The sequence below is a fragment of the Haematobia irritans genome, chromosome 5, assembly GCF_050003625.1.
Source record: "Haematobia irritans isolate KBUSLIRL chromosome 5, ASM5000362v1, whole genome shotgun sequence".
NCBI lineage: Eukaryota > Metazoa > Arthropoda > Insecta > Diptera > Muscidae > Haematobia > Haematobia irritans.
The window spans coordinates 109,777,037-109,799,475 of NC_134401.1; the positions used below are offsets into that span (position 1 = coordinate 109,777,037).

Sequence of the window (22,439 nt, forward strand, 5' to 3'; positions counted from 1 at the left end):
GTAGACGAAAAAGCTGGTAACAACAACAGAAATGACACGAAAAGTGAAGGCAAGATTTGATCGGAATCCATGCCGCAGTGTTAGAAAATTTTGTTTGTGAGCTGAAGATCCAAAGAGTAACTTCGCTTGCACGAAAGTGGCCGCACTAAAAAAGTATGCCCGCACTCAAAAAAAAAGTTTACTTGTATCGAACAAAATTAAAATTTCATTATTTTAAAGAAATTTGTTCTTAATTTCTAAATTGCGCGTCCTAAACTTTAGGTTGCGTATTCTTTAATATCTCGTAAATGTTTTTTTTTCAGTGTACGTGAATAACTTTATTAATATATCGCAAACGAGAATGAAAATTCCATAAATGTATCCAAATTATAATATTATTGATCCTAGATTTAAAGCTAGATAGCTCCCTAAAAAAATTATTTGCCGCATCTTTACACTCAAAAAAAGTTTACTTGGATCCAACGATTTTGACCTTCCCTTAAGGTTTTTGGTATTGATTCCGAGCCAAAGATGCGGCTTCTTTAAAATAAAGACATCTTTGACTGACCTCCCTGGTTTTAAATCTAGGATAAATAAAATTAAAATTAGATACAGATCTCATTCATCGAATTTGTATCCTCTTTTTGCGATAAATTAATAAAGGTATTTATGTACAAACAAATTCCAAATTATGACAAGTACTTCAAAGTAAAAACAGTTTTATTAATGATAAAAATCTTTAAACCAAAGATGCAAATCCTTAAAATAAGTCTTAGCCTATATTTGAAGCGATTTTATCTTAAATTTAAAAATGCAATATGTCAGTTGAGTTAAAGACGATTTCTTTAAATTACAAATGTTTTTCTTTATTTTAAGGAAAATTAGCCTTACTTCAAAGATCTACAACTTCAGCAGAGAGACGGAAAACTTCATTATTTGTGTCCTAAATTTAATGAAAAAAATTTTTTGAAGCAAGGATTATAAACATTCATTATTTTAAAGAATTTTGTCCTTAGCTTTAGGTAAATTTCTATTCCTAAAATTTAAGTTGCTTAATCTTCCATATTAGATCAATATTTTTTTCTGTGTAGCTCAGAATCAATAACAAAATCCTTATGGGTAGGTCAAAATCTTTGGATCCAAGTAAAGTTTTTTTGTTGAGTGTTTGTTTGGCGAGAAAACAAAATTTTTGTTACAAAAGGTAACGTCCATCCAAAAATAACATTTTGCTCTTGAAACATGTTTGCAGTTATCATATTCCTTTTCTGTGTGTATGTAGAGAAGTTTTGAAATACTCAGAAAAGTCACCAGCATTACTGAGAGGGGATAATAGATCGGTAAAAAAAAAAACTCTTTGGTGTTTGGTCAAAACTTGTATTCAAGCCATGATCCTGCTTTTGCGCTGAGGCATTTTGGCGCTAAAAAATACTAAAGTGTCGATCATCTCAAGACGGCGTTTCGTCGGAATTGGGCCAAAATACTTCAGAACCACTTTAGTGCAGAGCGAGATGGATTTGCCGGCTTTTTGAAAGCCATAAGTCGTGCTAAAGGTAGCCAATTCGAACAGATCTAAACACACGCAAAGAAAAAAAAAACGTTTGGAAAACGTGTACCGAAAACGTTTTTCTTTTGTTAGAGTTTTTTGAATTGCTTCGAAAATTTTAAACTTTTATCACCAAAAAAATTCGTTTGTTACAAAATTTTTATTTTTTCAATAAAAAAAGTTATTTTTGAAACAACAACACAGTCCAACACAGTCCATTTCGTTTATATCAAATACTGTTCTTTTCTGACTTTAGGTCTTTAATAAGTCACATTTTACAGTTCAATATTTAATATACTACAATGTAATGTTGATCATTTTTTAGGAATCTTCCGAACATATCTGGAACATATAAAAAAAAAACTTTGGTCGAAGCAGGGATCGAACCCTGCATACAAGTCGGACGTAGCAACCACTGCTCCATGGTGCCAAACTAAATGTTTGTTTCTGTTAAATAAACTTTATTTATTCGATTCGTGGGCGCCGCAAGTTATGCTATATAAATATAACTTATATGGATATTTATCTATTGATGACCATAACAGGTACATAGCTCAGTGGTTAGTGTGTTGGCTTACAAAGTGCATGGTCCGTGGTTCGATTCTCCGTCCAGGCGAAAGGTAAAAAAATTTTAAAAATTTATAAAATCGTATAATTTCTTCTACATTGTTGGTATTACAGGAAAAGGTGTTAAGAACTAAAAAACCTCGTGGATGTGAGGGAAAATGCAATTAGCAAGAAAACAATGTTTTTCTTTTTTTTTGAGTTTGACTTTATGAAATTGTTTTTACATCCGGGAAAAGAATAAACGTTTATCACAAAAAGTATATACTTTTCTTCCAAATACACTTCCTTACAGCGAAAAGCAAATGAGAAACGAACTTTGTTTGTCTAAAATTTCGTTTGGGAGGAAAGAATTATTTTTTTGCGTGCAGATCCTGAAACTTCATGTTATTTCCGCTTTACGTTATTGCATTACTTATTAGCTGTATATACTTTATATGATCAGAAATCGAAATGTCGGTGTGTTACAAACGGAATGGGAAACTTATTATGAGGGCGGTTCGGAAACTTCTTAGCCTATCAATGAAAGAGAATAGTTAGTTTTTCAAAAATATTTTTATTTTTCAATATATTTTGTTGAAAAATTATTTTTTTTTGTGTTGTAAGCCAGGACGTTTTTCTCGAATTTGTACATTTAATTGATCCAAAAGGTTGCAATAGTGCTCTGAATTTATTGTTTTACCCTTTTGCAGATAGTCAATCAATAAAATACCTTTGAAGTCCAAAAAACCGTTGCCATAACCTTACCAGCCGATTGAATTGTTTTTGCCTTCTTTGGGGCACTTCCTCCAGCTTCAGTCCATTGTTTGGACTGTTCTTTTGTCTCTGGCGTATAGTGGTGGATCCATGTCTCATCAACAGTTATGAAACGACGCTTAAAATCCATTTTATTTCGCTTAAAACGATCCAAACAAGCTTGAGAAATGTTCATTCTTATGCGTTTTTCATCGACTGTTAACATATGCGGCTCCCATCTTGCAGAAAGCTTTTCCATCTTCATGCAAAATTAAATGGACTCGATCATTTGAGATGCCCACGATATTAGCAATTTCACGCACTTTTATTCGTCGATCATTTAATACCATATCATGCACTTTGGCTACAATTTCTGTTGTTGTTGCTGTTTTTGGACGTCTACTACGTGGTTCATCTTCAATGCTAGTACGACCACGTTTAAATTCAGCAACCCAATTTTTTACTGTTGCATATGAAGGAGCACTTTCACCTAACACATTCACCATATCATTACGAATTTCTTGTCCCGATAAACCTTTTTTATGTAAATATTTAATGGCAGCACGCATTTCTAATTTTTCCATTGTAAAAAAAATGCGGATGCATCTTTTTTGAACACCTGTTTCCTGAAGGAGTTGCCAGATCGAAACAATATTTAACATGTGTTCATAACAGAGATGGAAGTTTCCAAAACACTTAACTTTTTTCTGTATATACCGCGCTTTTTTGTGCTAGGCTAAGAAGTTTCCGAACTGCCCTCGTATATCGCCAGTGGTGATTCCCCACCCAATGGTAATGAGTATAAAAATGCAACAGCAAATAGGCATAACCGTTTAATCAATTATTCGATTAATCGTCTTATTATTCGATTAAATCCTTCATCGAGTAAAAGAAACAACTCTGTATTAAAAATATTAATTGAAGTCGATATCATACACAAATATAATCCAACAATCGATTTTCAACTCTCATCATTTAAAAATAATCAAAAAGTCTATTCTGATTAGACAACTTATCGCATGAGAGAGAGAGAGAGAGAGAGAGTAGATTAGAGTTAAGCAATAATACCTACGATGTATTTTATAGATTCGTCATATCGTCAATGAATTTCTTATTAGTACGTCTATATTATTTTCAGTTGTGGTATCCGCAATGTGAGCTACACGTATTCGAAAATGGTTTCGGCTTTATTTATAACATTGTGTCTAATATTGACAGCGGCTAGTATGGCATTTACCATTATTTGTATTTTGAAGAAATATAGAGAAAAACGTTCCTTGAGAAGTATGTAATTTCCGTTTTTTTTATAACCATATCCTTAGTAGATTTTGCAACTGATTCTTTAAAATAAAGACAATTTGATTAAAAGATAGAGTATAAGCTTTATTTTACATTTATACCTTAACCACATAGTGGTCGGAGTAAAATAACTTTGATCTGCCAAAAAATATGCCTACCAGAAATATTGATTTGAGACCCCATAAAATATATATAGATCGACTTAGAATAACTTCCTGAGTCGATCTAGCCCTTGATGTCCGTCTGTCCATGTTGTTCGCAGGATTCCGGACGCATTTATTAACCGATTTTGGCACACGGTGTTTTCTTGGCACAAGGGCGAACGCTATTGAAAAAATCGGATACATTTAGATATAGCTCCCATATATATATATATATATATATATGTATCGCCTAATTTCGACAAAAAGGATCGATTTGAGCTTTCTTACTAACCGATCATCGTCAAATTTGGTACAATGTTATCTTATTCACCTCGTTTAAGTGTGCAAAATTTGATCGAAATCAGTTCAGATTTATCATATTCCAGAGAAGGAATATGATCACCATCAGCACCATGTTACTTTTTCACAGGAAATATGTAACATTTTTGCCGTCCGCCCCCATATAAACTGACCCCCAGATTTGGCTTAGAGAAGCAAATTTCATCCGATCCGATTGAAATTTTATACGTGGTGTGAGCATATGGTCTCTAACAACCATGCAAAAATTGGTCCATATCGGTCCATAATTATATGTAGCCCCCATATAAACCGCCCCCAGATTTGACTTGTGGAGCCTCTTAGAGAAGCAAATTTCATCCGATCCGGTTGAAATTTGATACGTCGTGTTAGTATATAGTCTGTAATAACCATGCAGAAATTGGTCCATAATTATATATATCGGTCCATAATTATATATAGCCCCCATATAAACCGATCCCAAGATTTGACCTCCGGAGCCTCTTGGAAGAGCAAAATTCATCCGATCCGGTTGAAATTTGGTACGAGCTGTAAGTATATGGTATCTAACAACCATGCATAAATTGTTGTTAGATACCATATACCAATTCCCAGATTTGACCTCCGGAGCATCTTGGAGAAGCAAAATGCACACGATCCGGTTGAAATTTGGTTCGTGGTGTTAATATATGATACCTAACAATCATGCAAAAATTGGTCCATTTCGGTCCATAATTATATATAACCCCCATATAAAGCGATCCCCAGATTTGATCTCCGGAACCTCTTGAAGAAGCAAAATTTATCCGATCCGGTTGAAATTTGGTACGTGGTATTAGTATATGGTCTCTAACAACCACGCAAAAATTGGTCCATATCGGTTCATAATTATATATAGCCTCCATATAAATTAATCCCCAAATTTGACCTCCGGGACGCCTTGGAGGAGCAAAATTCATCCGATTCGGTTGAAATTTGGTATATTACGCTAATATATGGCCGCTAACAACCATGCCAAAATTGGTCCATATCGGTCTAAAGTTATATATAGCCGATCCCCAATTACACAAAAATTGGTCCATATCGCCAAAAATTTGATTTCTATAGAAAATTTTGTCAAAATTTTATTTCTATAGAAAATTTTGTCAAGATATTGTTTCTATAGAAAATTTTGTCAAGATATTGTTTCTATAGAAAATTTTGTCAAACCGATTAAATACGTATATAATGTATTTAATCGGCCTTTTTTGTTGTTTAATATATACCCCGTACACACAAAGAAAATTTCATTAAAAGTCAGCCAACGAAAAATTCTCATTGATATAACGAAACATTTTCATCAATACAATGAAAATATTCGTTAATAGTACAAAATGTTACGTTGATTTGCAGAAAATTCGTTATATTAACGAAAAAAGTCGTTGTATTAACGAATTCGTTTCATTGGCTGACTTTTAACGACACATTTCGTTAATGTAACGAAACTTTTTCTATTAGTGTATGGACTAACTAACATTTTAGAAGACGGTGTTAAGAAGTTTTCAGATAAATTGCCATCGGCAAGTGTTACCGCAACCCAAGTAATTCGATTATGGGTGATAGTTTGTAGTAGAAGTTTCTGCGCAATCCATGGTAGAGGGTACATAAGATTCGGCCTTGCCGAAATTACGACCGTATATACTTTTTTTTTAATTCTTAACATATAATGCGTTGTTTAACGCTTAAAGGTTGAGTTACATACTATGCGTTAATGCGTCCGTTTATTGAAGAGTTAAATTTTCTCTTTGAAAGCAACAGTTTTGTTAGAGTACTTCAAACTGAAAAATATCAACCCTTCCATCAACGTACGGATTAACGCATGATATGTAACTCAACCTTAAGAGTTAATTTTATTTACATTTTTAGTGACACATAGGATGTAAAGAGTTTAATAACGCTCTCGACTTTAATCGCGCTCATGTTTTTAGACACGTCCCTCAGGTAAATTAATCATAAAATTATTCGTGAGTCACGACATTTTCGTGCGTGAGTAAAAATTTTGTTTTCGTGAGTGTGCGTGAGTCCTACAAAACAATATCTGTGTGAGTAGGATTTTTCCGTCGTGAGTGTGCGTGAGTAAAATATTACTCATGTGCACACCTCTACACTACACCGACACTCATATTTCTTTTATTGATTTTGTTCGCATTCTTGAAAGAATAAATAAGCTGAAAGTAAATATCATACAGTCCACTACATATCCGCAGAGAGAGTTCCAACATCAACACCTCTCACCTCCACTATTTGTCAGTGGTCTGACGACCAATTGGAAACCTTACCTCAAATGTGTTCAAAATGTTATTTTTGGATGGAGAATATGTCTGTTAGACGATTCATTGTTAAATTATAAACTCAAAAAGAGTTTACTTGGATCCAAAGATATTGACCTTCCCTTAAGGATTTTGGTATTGATTCCGAGCCAAAGATGTGGCTTCTTTAAAATAAAGAATTTTTTTAGCGACCTATGTGGCTTTAAATCTAAGATCAATAAAATTAAAATAAGGATATTAAAATTAGGATTTTCATTTATCGAATTTTCATACAAATGCCAGTTTAAAAATCCAAATTATTACGGATACTTAAAGTAAAAAATGTTTTCTTAATTCCAAAGAAATCATAGATGCCAAATGGGAGCCACCGTGGTGCAATGGTTAGCATGCCCGCCTTGCATACACAAGATCGTGGGTTCGATTCCTGCTTCGACCGAACACCAAAAAAGTTTTTCAGCGGTGGATTATCCCACCTCAGTAATGCTGGTGACATTTCTGAGGGTTTCAAAGCTTCTCTAAGTGGTTTCACTGCAATGTGGAACGCCGTTCGGACTCTGCTATAAAAAGGAGGTCCCTTGTCATTGTCATTAACATGGAATCGGGCAGAGAGAAGTTCACCAATGTGGTATCACAATGGACGGAATAGTCTAAGTGAGCCTGAAATATCGGGCTGTCACCTAACCTAGATGCTAAATTCTCAAAATAAGCCTTAGCCTATATTTGAAGCGGTTTTATCTTAAATCTAAAGATTTAATATTTCAGTTAATTTAAAGACGATTTCATTAAATCTAAAAAGGGGTTTTTTACTTTAAGAAAAACTTGCCTTAGTTTAAAGACATAGGACTTTAACGGAAGGACGCAAATTTCCAAAATTGGTGCCCTAAATTAATAATTGAAGCAGAGATTATTTTAATTAAAATTTCATTATTTGAAAGAAATTTGTCCTTAATATTTTGTAAATTGCGCATCCTAAAATTTAGGTCGCGTAATCATTAATACCAAGTAAATATTTTTTCAATATAGAATAAACTGAAGACACTTGGTAGTGAAACAAAACACGAAACGAGCGTCAGCAGTTTAAACCAGAGTTTCCACAAAAATATATAGCTAAAAAATCTCCCTTTACAATTTTTGGACTTTGAAAAGGAAATAATGTAATTCTACACATACTTTATCGGACAAAACATATGCAACTACCATAAACATTTCAATATTTTGCCATAAGAAAAAAAGGAGTGCCACAATATTCCGTTTTTTTTTTTAATTTATTTATATTTTGTACAATCCGTCTAATATATCAGAAAAAAAATTAATTAATTTAATTAATATGTAACATTTTATGAAGCTAAATAGATGCATAGTACTAAAATGGATAAGACAAAACAATTGCCACTCATAACATCTTGTATTCTAAGGCTTAATATTTTTTAATTTTTTTCCAGAATCCATTATTTTCAGTAACAGCTATGCATCGTTGGGACATGGACTTTATTAAATGTTCAATTGCATCCTGTAATATATTATTCCATGCACTCTGCAGCCACGTGAAAAAATAGTCACTATTTCTTACATGATTCTGATAAATATTTTTATCCACAAAGGATTTCGATTGGATTAAGATGCGGTGATTGGAGAGACCACTACATAACATTAATATTATAATGCGGAATCCACGTTTTTACAAGCTTTGACGTCATGGTCTGGAGATGATTTTTGGCTAATGGGCTAGGTCCACTGGATCGAATTAATGGTATAATGGATAGATGGCTGTACAAAAACATTCTCGAAGATGCTATGTAAGCCTATACGGAATGGGAAATGTCGTCGCGTTGGCCGTTTCAACAGGATAACGACCCCAAATCAACAAAAAACAGTTGATTTGGGTTATGCAAACTTATGATAACATAATACTGTGGTGCCTAATACTAAAAGAATTCTTAATTGTACCCGAAAAAAGGAGGAAAAGTGGCACAGAGTTAATAGGCTTCAGCTTTGTGCTAAGGCTGTCAAGCATGGAGGGGCTCACGTCATGGTCTGGGGATGATTTTTGGCTAATGGGCTAGGTCCACTGGATCGAATTAATGGGTGTACAAAAACATTCTCGAAGATGCTATATAACCATATACGGAATGGGAAATATATGGCCATTTCAACAGGATAATGACCCCAAATCAACGAAAAACACACTTCAAATCTTGTAAAAACGTGGATTCCGCATTGCAATATTAATGTTATGTAGTGGTCTCTCCAATCACCACATCTAAATCCGATCGAAATCCTTTAGCCAATTGTGGTTAACAATATTTACCAGAATAATGTAAGAAATAGTGACTAATTTTTCATGCGGCTGCAGAATGCATGGAATAATATATTACAGGATGCAATTGAACATTTAATAAAGTCCATGTCCCAACGATGCATAGCTGTTTCTTAAAATAAAGGATTCGGAAAAATTAAAAAATATTAAGCCTTAGAATACAAGATGTTATGAGTTGTCTTATCCATTTCAGTACTATGCATCTATTTAGCTTCATAAAATGTTAAATATTAATTAAATTAATTAAATTTTTTCTTATATATTAAGCAGATTGTACAAAATATAAATACATAAATTAAAACAAGTATATATGGCCGTAAGTTCGGCTAGGCCGAAGCTTATGTACCCTCCACCATGGATTGCGTAGAAACTTCTTCTAAACACTGCCATCCACAATCGAATTACTTGGGTTGCGGTAACGCTTGCCGATGGCAAGGGTTAAAACCTCCTAACACCTTCTTCTAAATTGTAAGTATTCGTAAGTCCATACGTGGTATATTTTAAATTAAAAAAGACCGATTAAATACATATATAATTCAGTTTGACAAAATTTTCTATAGAAATAAAATTTGGTCAAAATTTTCTATAGAAATAAAATTTTAACAAAAATTTCTATAGAAATAAAATTTTAACAAAATTTGATATAGAAATAAAATTTTAACAAAATTTTCTATAGAAATAACATTTTGACAAAATTTACTGTAGAAATAAAATGTTGACAAAATTTTCTATAGAAATGAAATTTTAACAAAATTTTCTATGGAGATAAAATTTTAATAAAATTTTCTATAGAAATAAAATTTTGACAAAATTTTCTATAGAAATAAACATTTGACAAAATTTTCTATAGAAATAAAATTTTGGTAGATTATTTTTAGCTCGAGTGGCAACCATGATTATGAACCGATATGGACCAATTTTTGTGTGGTTGGGGATCGGCTATATATAACAATCCATTGAATAGTCTAAGTGAGTCTGAAACTTAATCGGGCTGCTACTTTAACCTACCTAACTATAGACCGATATGGACCAATTTTGGTATGGTTGTTAGCGGTCATATACTAACACCACGTTCCAAATTTGAACCGGATCGGATGAATTTTGCTGCTCCAAGAAGCTCCGGAGGTCAAATCTGGAGAACGGTTTATATGGGGGCTATATATAATTATGAACCGATGTGGACCAATTTTTGCATGGTTGTTAGATACCATATACTAACACCAAGTTCCAAATTTGAACCGGATCGGATGAATTTTGCTCCTCCAAGAGGCTCCGGAGGTCAAATCTGGAGAACGGTTTATATGGGGGCTATATATAATTATGGACCGATATGGACCAATTCTGGCATGGTTGTTAGAGAGCATATACTAACCCCATGTTCCAAATTTCAACCGGATCGGATGAAATTTGCTTCTCTTTGAGGCTCGGCAAGCCAAATCTGGGGATCGGTTTATATGGGGGCTATATATAATTATGGACCGATATGGACCAATTCTGGCATGGTTGTTAGAGACCATATACTAACCCCATGTTCCAAATTTCAACCGGATCGGATGAAATGTGCTTCTCTTTGAGGCTCGGCAAGCCAAATCTGGGGATCGGTTTATATGGGGGCTATGTGAACCAAATTTCAGCCGGATCGGATGAAATATGCTTCTCTTAGAGGCTCCGCAAGCCAAATCTGGGAGTCCGTTTATATGGGGGCTATACGTAAAAGTGGACCGATTGGCCCAATTTGTGCATGGTTGTTAGAGACCATATACCAACACCATGTACCAAATTTCAGCCGGATCGGATGAAATATGCTTCTCTTAGACAAGCCAAATCTGGGGGTCCGTTTATATGGGGGCTATACGTAAAAGTGGACCGATATGGCCCATTTGCAATACCATCCGGCCTACATCAATAACAACTACGTGTGCCAAGTTTCTAGTCGATAGCTTGTTTCGTTCGGAAGTTAGCGTGATTTCAACAGACGGACGGACGGACATGCTTAGATCGACTCAGAAGTTCACTACGACCCAGAATATATATATATACTTTATGGGGTCTTAGAGCAATATTTCGATGTGCTACAAACGGAATGACAAAGTTAATAGACCTATGGTGGAGGGTATAAACACGGAATATTGTAACACTTATTTTTTTTCTTATGACGATAACGTAGCATTACATACTACTATATTAAATTTTGATATAAACGTAATGAGTTGTGATTTTAGAATAAAAAGTATTTTTGTTATTGCAAATATAAATAATTTGTAACAAAATTTTTTTTCTTGTGATAAAGGTTTGTACTTTTCGAAGAAATTCAAAACACTGTGACAAAAGAACAATAGTTGCTATACACGTATTTCAAACGTTTTGTTCTTTTCTTTGAATGAGGTTCCATAAAACTGATTTAAACTAAAATTGTAATGAATTCTTTGAGAACCTTGTCAAGCAGTAGATTAGTATACACGTGTCTATCTGATTTTAACAATACTACTATTCTCCATATTTTTGGAAATTTGTTAAAAATAATCCATAATGAATTTGGCTAGACATAACATTGATAAAAATTTTGAGAAAGCTAAATTTACAACCAATATTGACGTAATCAATAGTCTTATCTCTCATAATCGAATCAATCTGGAGTACCTATCACTTAGTTACCCCAAATGTATTTTCATTATTGTACAAAATCAACAGAAATAGACTGTCATCTCGGTGCTTACCGTTCAACTACCCATAAATTTTTGGAGAAATGACTTTGCTATATGATATCCTCGTGGAATTTTTGCGATCAATATTGATAACAATTGCTTTCAGTTTGTAGGTAGTTTTAACATTCTGAAGAATTCTCTTTGGGAAGCATAGGAATTTGGTACACTCAAAAAAAAGAGCCTTCCTTAAGGATTTATTTTTTATTATTTTTTAATTTTGAAAAAGTTGGTACCAGCATTTTATGCGAAATTAATCGAGTTCGGCTACGAACGGTTGCCCCATACGCATTAATCGCCTAATTTGAGTCGGTTGTAAAATTACTATACTCTGTGTGGATCTTAAAAAGTTGTCCATGCGTGATTGGGACTTTTCACTTCATGAGTGCACTTGAGTTCCTGCCATGTATATGGTGCGTGAGTAACCATTTTCCGTTGTGGGTATGCGTAACCGAAATTTATTAAGCGATGTTCCCCCTCACAACCTACGTTGTTATTCTTCTATCAAAACGTAATCAATTTGTTTCCCCGGTGTTTTTGTAACAGTTTGTTGTGATTTCATCCATTTTCGTTTTCCTCTTTGGTAAAGATCACGCCTTACATCCGAATGGTTACTGCGATACCAACCCACGATATTCTTTGACAACGTATAATTGCGTCTACGCACAGGGGTGATCTTAGGTTAGGTTAGTTGACAGCCCGATGTATCAGGCTCACTTAGACTATTCAGTCCATTGTGATACCACATTGGTGAACTTCTCTCTTATCACTTAGTGCTGACCGATTCCATGTTAAGCTCAATGATAAGGGACCTCCTTTGTATAGCCGAGTCCGAACGGCGTTCCACATTGCAGTGAAACCCTCAGAAATGTCACCAACATTATTGAGATGGGATAATCCACCGCTGAAAACCTTTTTGGTGTTCGGTCGAAGCAGGAATATAACCCACGACCTTGCAAGGCGGGCATGCTAACCGTTGCACCACGATGGGGTGATCTTGGTCTCCACATAAATATGATCCAAGAGTGTAATGCGGAGACATTCTATCGCAGTTCGATCAGGTCTTTATGTCATTCAACTACGTTTTACTTGCCTGAGGTGGCCACACCGCATATTTTACCACTGACGGGTAAATTGCCTTATTTATTTATTTATCAGCACCTCAAGTGCTGCCGGCAAGCGACTGGAGGACCTTGTTTCTACGGCGGAGCTTATCACTTTAAAAGGCTCTCGAATGTAACCCCGAGAAACTTGGCGTAGTATGTAGTCGGAATTATCGCACCATCGATACTGCCATTCAGCAACCTGTGTATTTCTGCCGTCCATGTTGTGTGACCGAGGATTTGGTGGCGTTATTTGGTTCTCTGTCATTTGAACTTTCGGTTCAAGTGAACATTATTATATGATTGTTGTTGGGATCAGGAGCGGCCGATTTTTTCCGCTCCACTCCCAAACAAGTTCGCTCCGCGTGAATCGGAGTTTGTTCTCCGTCCGAACATAACACTACGACGCGAGGTGATCGTATTCCCTCTATGCACGGATGAAAATAACAATTTTTAGGCGTAAAAACTATATTTTTGGAATTCAAAGTTTTAGCACAATATTCTTAAATGCAAGCATATAATGTTCCTATACTAGTATAAGATGTTTGGGACATATATGGTAATATCTTAGAACATATAATATTTGGGATATAATATTTACTTATTAATTTAGAAAGCTCGTATAAACATAATTATGTTTAGAAACGTCAGAGAGAGAGAGCGAGAGAGAATAAGGGAAGAATATAAAGACTTCAACATAATACATTGAGAGAATCAAAGGAGAACAAATGTTTAAACTCTTCTCCCCAAATTAGGACGCTTTCGTCCCCAATTCCTCACAATAATCCCCAAACAATTCCCCCAAATGTTTTCTCCATAAGGAGTTAGTATAAAGGGCCCAAAATTGAGTTATCTCCCCCAGCCAGATCTATACTAAAGGCTGTGGAAAGGTTCATTCGCCCGAACCGAAACTAGGGATCTATAGTACAAACCAATAATCGATTTTTCGACATTTCGATTATTGACTTTTAATCAAAAATCGATTTTCGATTATTTTTACCAATGAAAATTCGAATATTCGATTTTTCATAATCGATTTTCATAGAAATAATGATTCTAAAAAATATACGATTTTATGAAATCTAATTGTCTTTTTGTGAGTATTATTAACAATAGTTGTTAATAAAATCAAAAAATTAGTTCCAGTCAAACATGTTAATTTTTAAATTTGTTTAAAAATTAAAATGTTCAACATAAAATTTTTAACATGTGCCAATCATTAATTTTTATTCCCCCAAATAATTACACTATAAATTCAAGGAAATTGAAAACACAAAGGATTCATTTCCACCAATTTGATATTTTATTTAATAAAATCAGAGTTTTTTTTTTCTAGTTCAAAATTTAAACTAAATTTTTGGTGATCAAAACTAAAAATTAGTTGAAAATCTAAAATCGATTTTGCGATTATTTTTAGCTTAATAATCGATTTCGACTTTTTTAGATTTTCATACCAAAATTCGAATAATCGATTAATCGATTTTCGATTTATAGATCCCTAACCGAAACATGTACAGTCCAGGCGTGTATAGATTTGTATCTGGCGTTTTCTTTTCAATGGCTCTATTAACCATGTTCCTTAATCTATATCTGTCCATAAAGCTCGAAAAATAATTGTATAATCCCCAATACATTTTAGACAAGTTTTTATTTAAAAAAAAAAAATAAGAAATAGGCTCTGCGGTAGAAAATCAGTAATAATTTAAAAATTGAAAAAAAATATAAAATTTATTCGCATACCAGCTTGAGAACTGTAATCAAATCAAGATTTGGAAAACCAACTTCAAGAGACCGGTGATAGTCTTCCAAATGTTCGAAAAATGAAAATGGGAGTTCGGTTACCAGGTAGTTATGGACGGAAATTTATTTCTGTGGTAGATAAATATGAATGTGAAACATCTTCATCATTTCTACAATTATGGAATATTGTCTAAATCAGTGATGAGACGGTAACAATTTTTTGATTGGACAAGTTTTGAAAAGAAATATACAGTTGTGTAAAAAATAATAAGGACATTTGCTTTCACTGTGTTTACAAATTCATATAAAATTAAAGAATTTTTGCAAAAAGAATATTGGTGTGCAATGCTTATAGACGACATTAAGAAATACTATTAGAATTTGCGTTTCTCTTCGTTTCGTTTTCATAGCAAACCACTTTTAGTTTTGCAAAATGAGTGATTCCTGCTGTGAAAAATAATAAGGTAAGGTTTTGCTTTTTTATAAAAAAAAGATACTAAAAATCAAAAACCATTTTCATTTTGTAAGTAAATGCATAAAACATATTCATAGCTTCACATTAATAATAAATAGCACTTCTGTAAACTTTTTGTGAAATATGACTAGGAATGAGAGCTACGACCGCGCTATCCAAAATTGTATTAATACACTTATTAAAGGCGGACATTCGTACTGAAACATTACAAAAATGCTCCGTATATCTAAAACCAATGACGAAAATGCCAATATATAGATTCCCAAGGTTGAAACCCGTGGCAGAAACCCTAAAATTACATATACTATAAAAAGAAGTATCAATTTATGCGAAAAAAACATCCATTTATCGCATCTAACTACTAAGAAATGATTGGAATATTGACGTTGATGCATCAACTATTCGAAAAACACACACCCAGAAAAAAGGGGCTCTAATGCCAACTGAACATTATTTTAGTTCATGAAGATTAGTTGATTTTAGTTAAATTTTGCACAATATGAGTAAATGTTCCTTATTTGAATAATTTTTTTGCTAACTTTAATGGCGTGAACTAAAAATAAGAAAAAAAGTTGTATACAAATATAGTGCAGAATTTTACTAAAAAATAAAATAGTTCATATTTTCCTAAAATGGCAGAAGTTTGCTTAAATTGAGTTCATAAATCTCTCAAATGAATACATTTCACTAAAATTGTACCTGTCTCGAACTTCGTACAGCGCTAAAGACATTTTAACAATTTTTAAATCCAATTTTTTCTTTCAACATATGAAATTTTCTTAAACAACAGAAAAAAATTAGTTATTTAAAAAAAAATTTCTTCAATTTGACAAAAAGTATCAACTTATTTGTAACATGTTGCAATTAGAAAACTATTTTAGTTAAAATTTTCTAAAATAAACCTACATTTTCTTCCACGGTGGGTTCACTTTTTTTTAGGTGCACATTGGAAATAGATTTAGATGCACTACGGTCTCTAAATCTATTTCCAATGTGTGTCATTGTTATCCAAAACGAATATTAAACAAGGATTAAAGTTTGCTAAAAATCAAATCGATTGGCCTAAGCAAAAATGGCGTAATATTCTGTGGCCCGATGAAACAAAACTGAACTTGTTTTCTTGTCGTAGGGTTGTCCACCATGTAAGAAGGACCTATCCATCAATAATTCAATTCCAAATATACTTTGAAGATGGTCCAAAACGGCGATGGCAGTATCATGGTATAGGAGTCATTCTCGTATTATGGTGTGAGTCGATTATATCGTATACAGAATATAATGAAATTAGCTGATTACACAGGTATTTTGCAAAATACAATTCTGACCCGTGCCGAAGAAAATATGCCACTAAAATTGATCTTCCAACAGGATAATAACCCAAAACATACAACAAGGTATACAAAGAAGTGGTTCCAAGCATAAGCGTAGGAAGGCCTCTGGGGAGGGGGCTTTGACCCCCAGAAAAAATTTAGCCCCCCTATTTACGATTTTACATTTTTATAAAAATTAAACAAGTATATACAACCGCACAAAGTTCCGCTAAAGACTTTCATGAACAATCGAATTACTTGGGTTGTGGTAGCAGTTGCCGATGGCAATGTTTGAAGTCTGATATTTATGAAATAGAGCTGTGATTGAACTTATGGTTTAGTTGAATAACTAACAGCCTGTTTCTGTATGTCGAACGAGTTCAATCGATGACTGAAATGCATAGAAACAGCTGTTTTTTGGTTATAAATTCAGCTGTTTGTTTCCATTTTAGTCGATCCACAGAGCTCATTCGACGTACATAAACAGGCTGTAAAGCTCCTTTATTATATTGTTTAGTCTGGTTTAGTCATCTTAATTAAAAAATAGTAATTGGTATTAAAACTATTCTTTCATAAATTAATATGTTAATAATGCTGCAAAAAAGCGTCGCCAAAAAAGAAGTGAAAATGTTCTTTTTGGGTCCGGAAGTGGTGCAAAATTGGCGGAGAAGCGATGAATGTAATAGGAACTCGTCATAGAATGAATGTCCACCGTTTCAACAGCCGTTGCAATAAATTTGCATCACTTCTTACGGTGTGATCCATATCGTTGTGTGATATTTTCCCAAATAAATAATTTTTAATTTTTCGTTTTTAATTTGAATTTTGGTCGAACTTTTGTTAGAATTATATATATATTTATAAAGACCTCGAGCATCAAGAAACATTAATTTATAATAATTTTTATATTTTTTTATGATTTTTTATGCATTCTAACGCTTGTTTGAATATTTTCAAAAATTATCGATTTTTCTATAATGGATTTAGCATTTTTGTGGCAAAATTTGAATAATTTTTACCATTTTATTTATTCTTACTCTTTTTTAAACTATTTGAAAAAAGAAAACAAAAATTACGCATTAAAATATGAAAAAACTGAAGTAAAAAACTTCCTGTGTAGTTAATATAATTAACTTCTTTGTGAGGACATTTTTGGAAGTGCTTTTAAAGTTGTGCCTTTAAAACAAATCCCAATTTTTTTGCTGGGAAAAGTGTGGAACTACTTTTAGTTGCTTTATTATATATTATTTTGATGTCTATTTTTGTATTCTTTTTTATGAAATAAAACAATAATTGAACCTATAAGTTCAGTCTATAAATTTTTAGCCTGGGGGGGCTATAGCATCCCCTAGGAAAATTGTCTAGCTACGCTAATGGTTCCAAGACAATAAAATCAATGTGTTAGAATGAGCGGTACAGTCCCCGGAATTGAACTCATTAGATAATTTGTGCAACGAAGTTAAACGGCCAACCAGGGGAAAGTGTACATCAATTTGCGATGAGCATGGAACGAAATACCGCTATATTTTTGCCAAAATTTGGGCGATTCAATGCCTAGAAGATGTTCTACTGTTCTGAATAACAAAGGATCCGCAAATAAGTACTAATGTAGCACTACGGCTTTATGGAACAAAATTCAGTATAAATATCTATGTAGTTTTATTTAATTTGGTAAAAGGCAAATTAAACTTTCTTGAGGTGTCCTTATTTTTTTTCACACGTAAATCATGTCAATTTATAACAAATCACAAAAATATCGAATTACTCGTACAATAGGAACAAAAATTGTGTTTCTACCGTTTAAGAAAAAATAAATCGTTTAAACAAGAAAGAATTTTGGATTTTTGTTCGGTTTTTACACCGAAAAAAAGTAAACTGTTTTATAGGAAGAATAAACTACCTCGCACGAAAATTGAACTAAATTTTACTCCACATTTTGAGATTTCCACAAAGCGTTGTTAAAACCTGGAAAATTGAATGCCCTGTTGTACTTTTTAACTGCAGTTCACGAAATTACATCCTCTCATAGAAGAAAAAATAAACTAAAAGTTAAGATGAAAATCATTGGCGCCAAATCATCACCATTTTAACCGTACAGTAGTTCATTCTTACTATTTTTGGGAATCGAAAATTTTCATTTGCTTTAGTTCATATTGAACATATGTGTACGGTCATCGAACTTTATACTCAAGTTTAGTTCATAAAATATTTGAGACATACATACTTAAAAAAAAACAAAAATTTCATTGGGCTGTGGAAAATTTCGCAAAAAGTAATAAAATTCAACTATTAACAAATATTTTTTTACAATAAAAATAAGTTAAATTTACATTAGTTTAACTACGGACATTTTTTTTTCTGTGTAATGTTATCTAAATGTGGGTAGACACTTCCCTATTATTTTTCACATAACTGTATATGCTTCAAGCAGAACACGCAGAGAAGAAACATGATTGTCACGATCATATTCGAAGCATGTAACATTTTTAACTGCAACCATGTTGGCTCAGTGAACATAAAATTGTCCTCCTCTAAAATGTTATTATATTGATAAAAATAATTTTGTTCGAATCAAAAGACAATGGTCCCGACCTAAAATGTTATGGTATTTGTCAAAAATATTTTTCTTCCAGTTAAAAGAACATGGTCACAACCTAAAATGTTTTGATCTTTATGAAAAAACTTTTTTCGTCGTCGAAAAAAGAACGCCACTTGAAAAAAGAAAACACAAATTTAACTTTAGTTATTTTTCTTTTGTTTATGTATAAACTAATTCATTGTTTAATTGTATTTATAATGTTGTGCAAGCAAACATCATACATTTTTACACACTCTATTTTGATTCAACTTCAACAATAAGTAATCATTCCATATTTACTTCGTGTCCATCAAATGTACAAACGCAGACATCATGTAACTGCAAATAAAAATATCATATAGCACAATGCAGAACAAAAACAGGTACATATTTCCAATTACACTTCCCTTTTTTGTGTTTACATAAAACAACGTGCCACTTCGGAATAAATAAATTAACACAAAACACAATAATTCCGTATTCTCCGTCCATTCCAAGCAACAATCAACACACGACTGACGCGCAAAATGAAAATCGTGTGTACCTGCTCAATGTTTTTATAAAATTCTTTTCGCTGCAAAAAAGTTTAAAAAAAATTAAATGATCAAGAAAACAAGTATATACAGCAGTAAGTTCGGCCGGGCCGAATCTTAAATACCCACCACCATGAACCAAATATTAGGGTTTCCTTTGAAATTTCAGGAGGGCTAGAGGACTTGAGGACACTTCCCGAAGATAAATTTAAAGATTTCACCTATGAGGACTATATCAGATTCTGGATTTATAAGAACCATTTTTGCTTGAGTTTTAGAGGAATCATTAACATCTCTTGTAAGTGTGCAAGAAAAATATAAAATAACGTCTTGATTTGAAATCTTAAATCTGTAGAAGTAAAATCTGGAAATTTTATATTGAGTTTCAAGCAATTTTCATGATCAGTATTTACAATTTCTGGCAAATCAGATAAAAACTACGGTTTCTAGAAACCCAAGGAGTTAAATCGGGAGATCGTTCTGATGGGGGCTATACTAAAATATGGACCGATACTCACCGCTTTCGGCACACCTCTTTATGACCCGAAAATACCTCTAGATTTCCAATTTCAGGCAAATAGGATAAAAACTTCGGATTCTAGAAGCCCAAGAAGTAAAATCGGGAAATCGGTCTATATGGGGGCTATACAAAAATATGGACCGATACTCACCATTTTCGGCACACCTCTTTATGGTCCCAAAATACCTCTAGATTTCCAATTTCAGACAAATTGGATAAAAACTACGGTTTCTATAAACCCAAGACCCCAAATCGGGAGGTAGTTTTATATGGGGACCATACCAAAACATGGACCGATACCCACAATTTTTGGCACCCGTATTTCTGGTCCTACAATACCTCTAGATTTCCAATTTCAGGTAAATTGAATAAAAACTGCGGTTTCAATAAGCCCAAGAAATAAAATCGGGAGATCGGTCTATATGGGGGCTATACCAAAATATGGACCGATACTCACAATTTTTGGCACACGTATTTGTGGTCCTACAATACCTCTAGATTTCCAATTTCAGGTAAATTAATTAAAAACTGCGGTTTCTATAAGCCCAAGAAGTAAAATCGAGAGATCGGTCTATATGGGGGCTATACTAAAACATGGACCGACACTCACCATTTTTGGCACACCTCTTTATGGTCATAAAATACCTCTAGATTTCAAATTTCAGACAAATTGGATAAAAACTACGATTTCTATAAGCCCAAGACCCCAAATCGGGTGGTCGGTTTATATGGGGACTATATCAAAACCTGGACCGATATAGCCCATCTTCGAACTTGACCTGCCTGCAGACAAAAGACGAGTTTGTGCAAAATTTCAGCACGATTGCTTCATTATTGAAGACTGTAGCGTGATTACAACAGACAGACAGACAGACGGACATCGTTATATCGTCTTAGAATTTCTCCCTGATCAAGAATATATATACTTTATATAGTCGGAAATCGATATTTCGATGTGTTACAAACGGAATGACAAACTTATTATACCCCCGTCACCATTCTATGGTGGTGGGTATAAAAATGTACATGGTCTTTATGGCCATGTCTATGCGGCAACCATGTCCAAACATGTTTTTTTCTGTGCGTGAATATGTTTGGGAGTATATTTACAGAGGCGATTGTTTTTATTTTTTATAAAATTCTTTTCGCTGCAAAAAAGTTAAAAAAATTAAATGGTCACGAAAAAAATGTACATGGTATTTATGGCCATGAAATGGTTCTAGACATGTCTATGCGGCAACCATGTCCAAACATGTTTTTTTCTGTGCGTGAATATGTTTGGGAGTATATTTACAGAGGCGATTGTTTTTATTTTTTGGAGGGTGTGGGTGTACTAATATTGCAATCTTAGCATTATTTTTTGCCGTGTACCATTATTATTATTATTCTATCTTATCTTTGAAATATGCCAACTCACTAACAAAAACACCACCCATTCACTCCATCTGGCTGATACCGTTTGTCCGGATAGACTAGGAGGTCACCCAAATTGATTGGCAATGAGTTCGACATTTGCAGGTTTTGCTCCGTTTTTTGTTTAGCCCCATCGTAGCATCAATTTTAGTCTACAATTTAGTCTGCTTCGGTTTATTATCACGCTATTAACCACAAATCTCACAGAATGTTTTCGTTAAATAACCAAACAAATTTCAAGGAGTCAACACAGGATATTGATTTTGGTGATCGCCGTCATACATCAACAATAATTATTGGATGTATATTTGCAATTGTCTTCGTTATTATCGTTGTAGTTGCTTGTTGTTCTTATATCAAGAAACGCAAGCGTAATCCTCATGCAATATTTCCGAAATGTAAGCGATGTACATTGTATTAAAAAAATAGAAAAAACTGAAAGGCTAACAGTAAATGAAAAAAATGCTATGCATTTAGTTAGTTAGCATCCTGCGAAACGGAAGGCAATTTTTGTGATAGTCTTACAATTGTACTTTGGTGTAAAAATTATATGTTTGCATCTCAAATTTTTAGCATATTATTTTTAAGTGCAAACATATAATGTTCAAAAGTAGCATAAAATGTTTGGAATATAACCTTTGTTTAACTATAATATGTGTGGATGAAGAGAAAGTACAAAAAACTGAAGATGGTGATTGAGAGACATAACGAAAGACATCAACACAATACAGCGTGGCTAAAAGTTCAACATAAAGGAATATGTAAAACATAAACGTGATTGCTTACACTGTGACGCAAAACTCAACTTTTTGATTCTAAACAAAAAATCACTTATCCCAGCCGAAAATACTCGACGAGTGGAGAAAAGTAATTTCTGGA

The 22,439-nt window shown here is 33.4% G+C and overlaps 1 protein-coding gene and 1 long non-coding RNA gene across 3 annotated transcripts in view; both read left to right on the forward strand.

The window, feature by feature from the left end:
- The first annotated feature begins 1,852 nt into the window (after window positions 1–1,852).
- Window positions 1,853–2,403, forward strand: LOC142237416 (uncharacterized). The gene is made up of 2 exons (XR_012722481.1): window positions 1,853–2,142; window positions 2,204–2,403. It is a non-coding gene; the product is annotated as an uncharacterized LOC142237416 (long non-coding RNA).
- Window positions 2,404–3,957: 1,554 nt separating this feature from the next.
- The window catches only part of LOC142238682 (uncharacterized), a 40,740-nt gene continuing 22,258 nt past the window's right edge, over window positions 3,958–22,439 (forward strand). The window contains exon 1 of one of the 2 annotated variants that reach the window (XM_075310392.1): window positions 3,958–4,105. In XM_075310392.1, the coding sequence (XP_075166507.1) occupies window positions 3,997–4,105 (109 nt within the window). In that variant the 5' untranslated portion in view covers window positions 3,958–3,996. Of the gene's footprint in view, window positions 4,106–21,742; window positions 21,959–22,439 lie in introns of those variants that run through there. The other variant, XM_075310389.1, reaches the window with a different exon arrangement.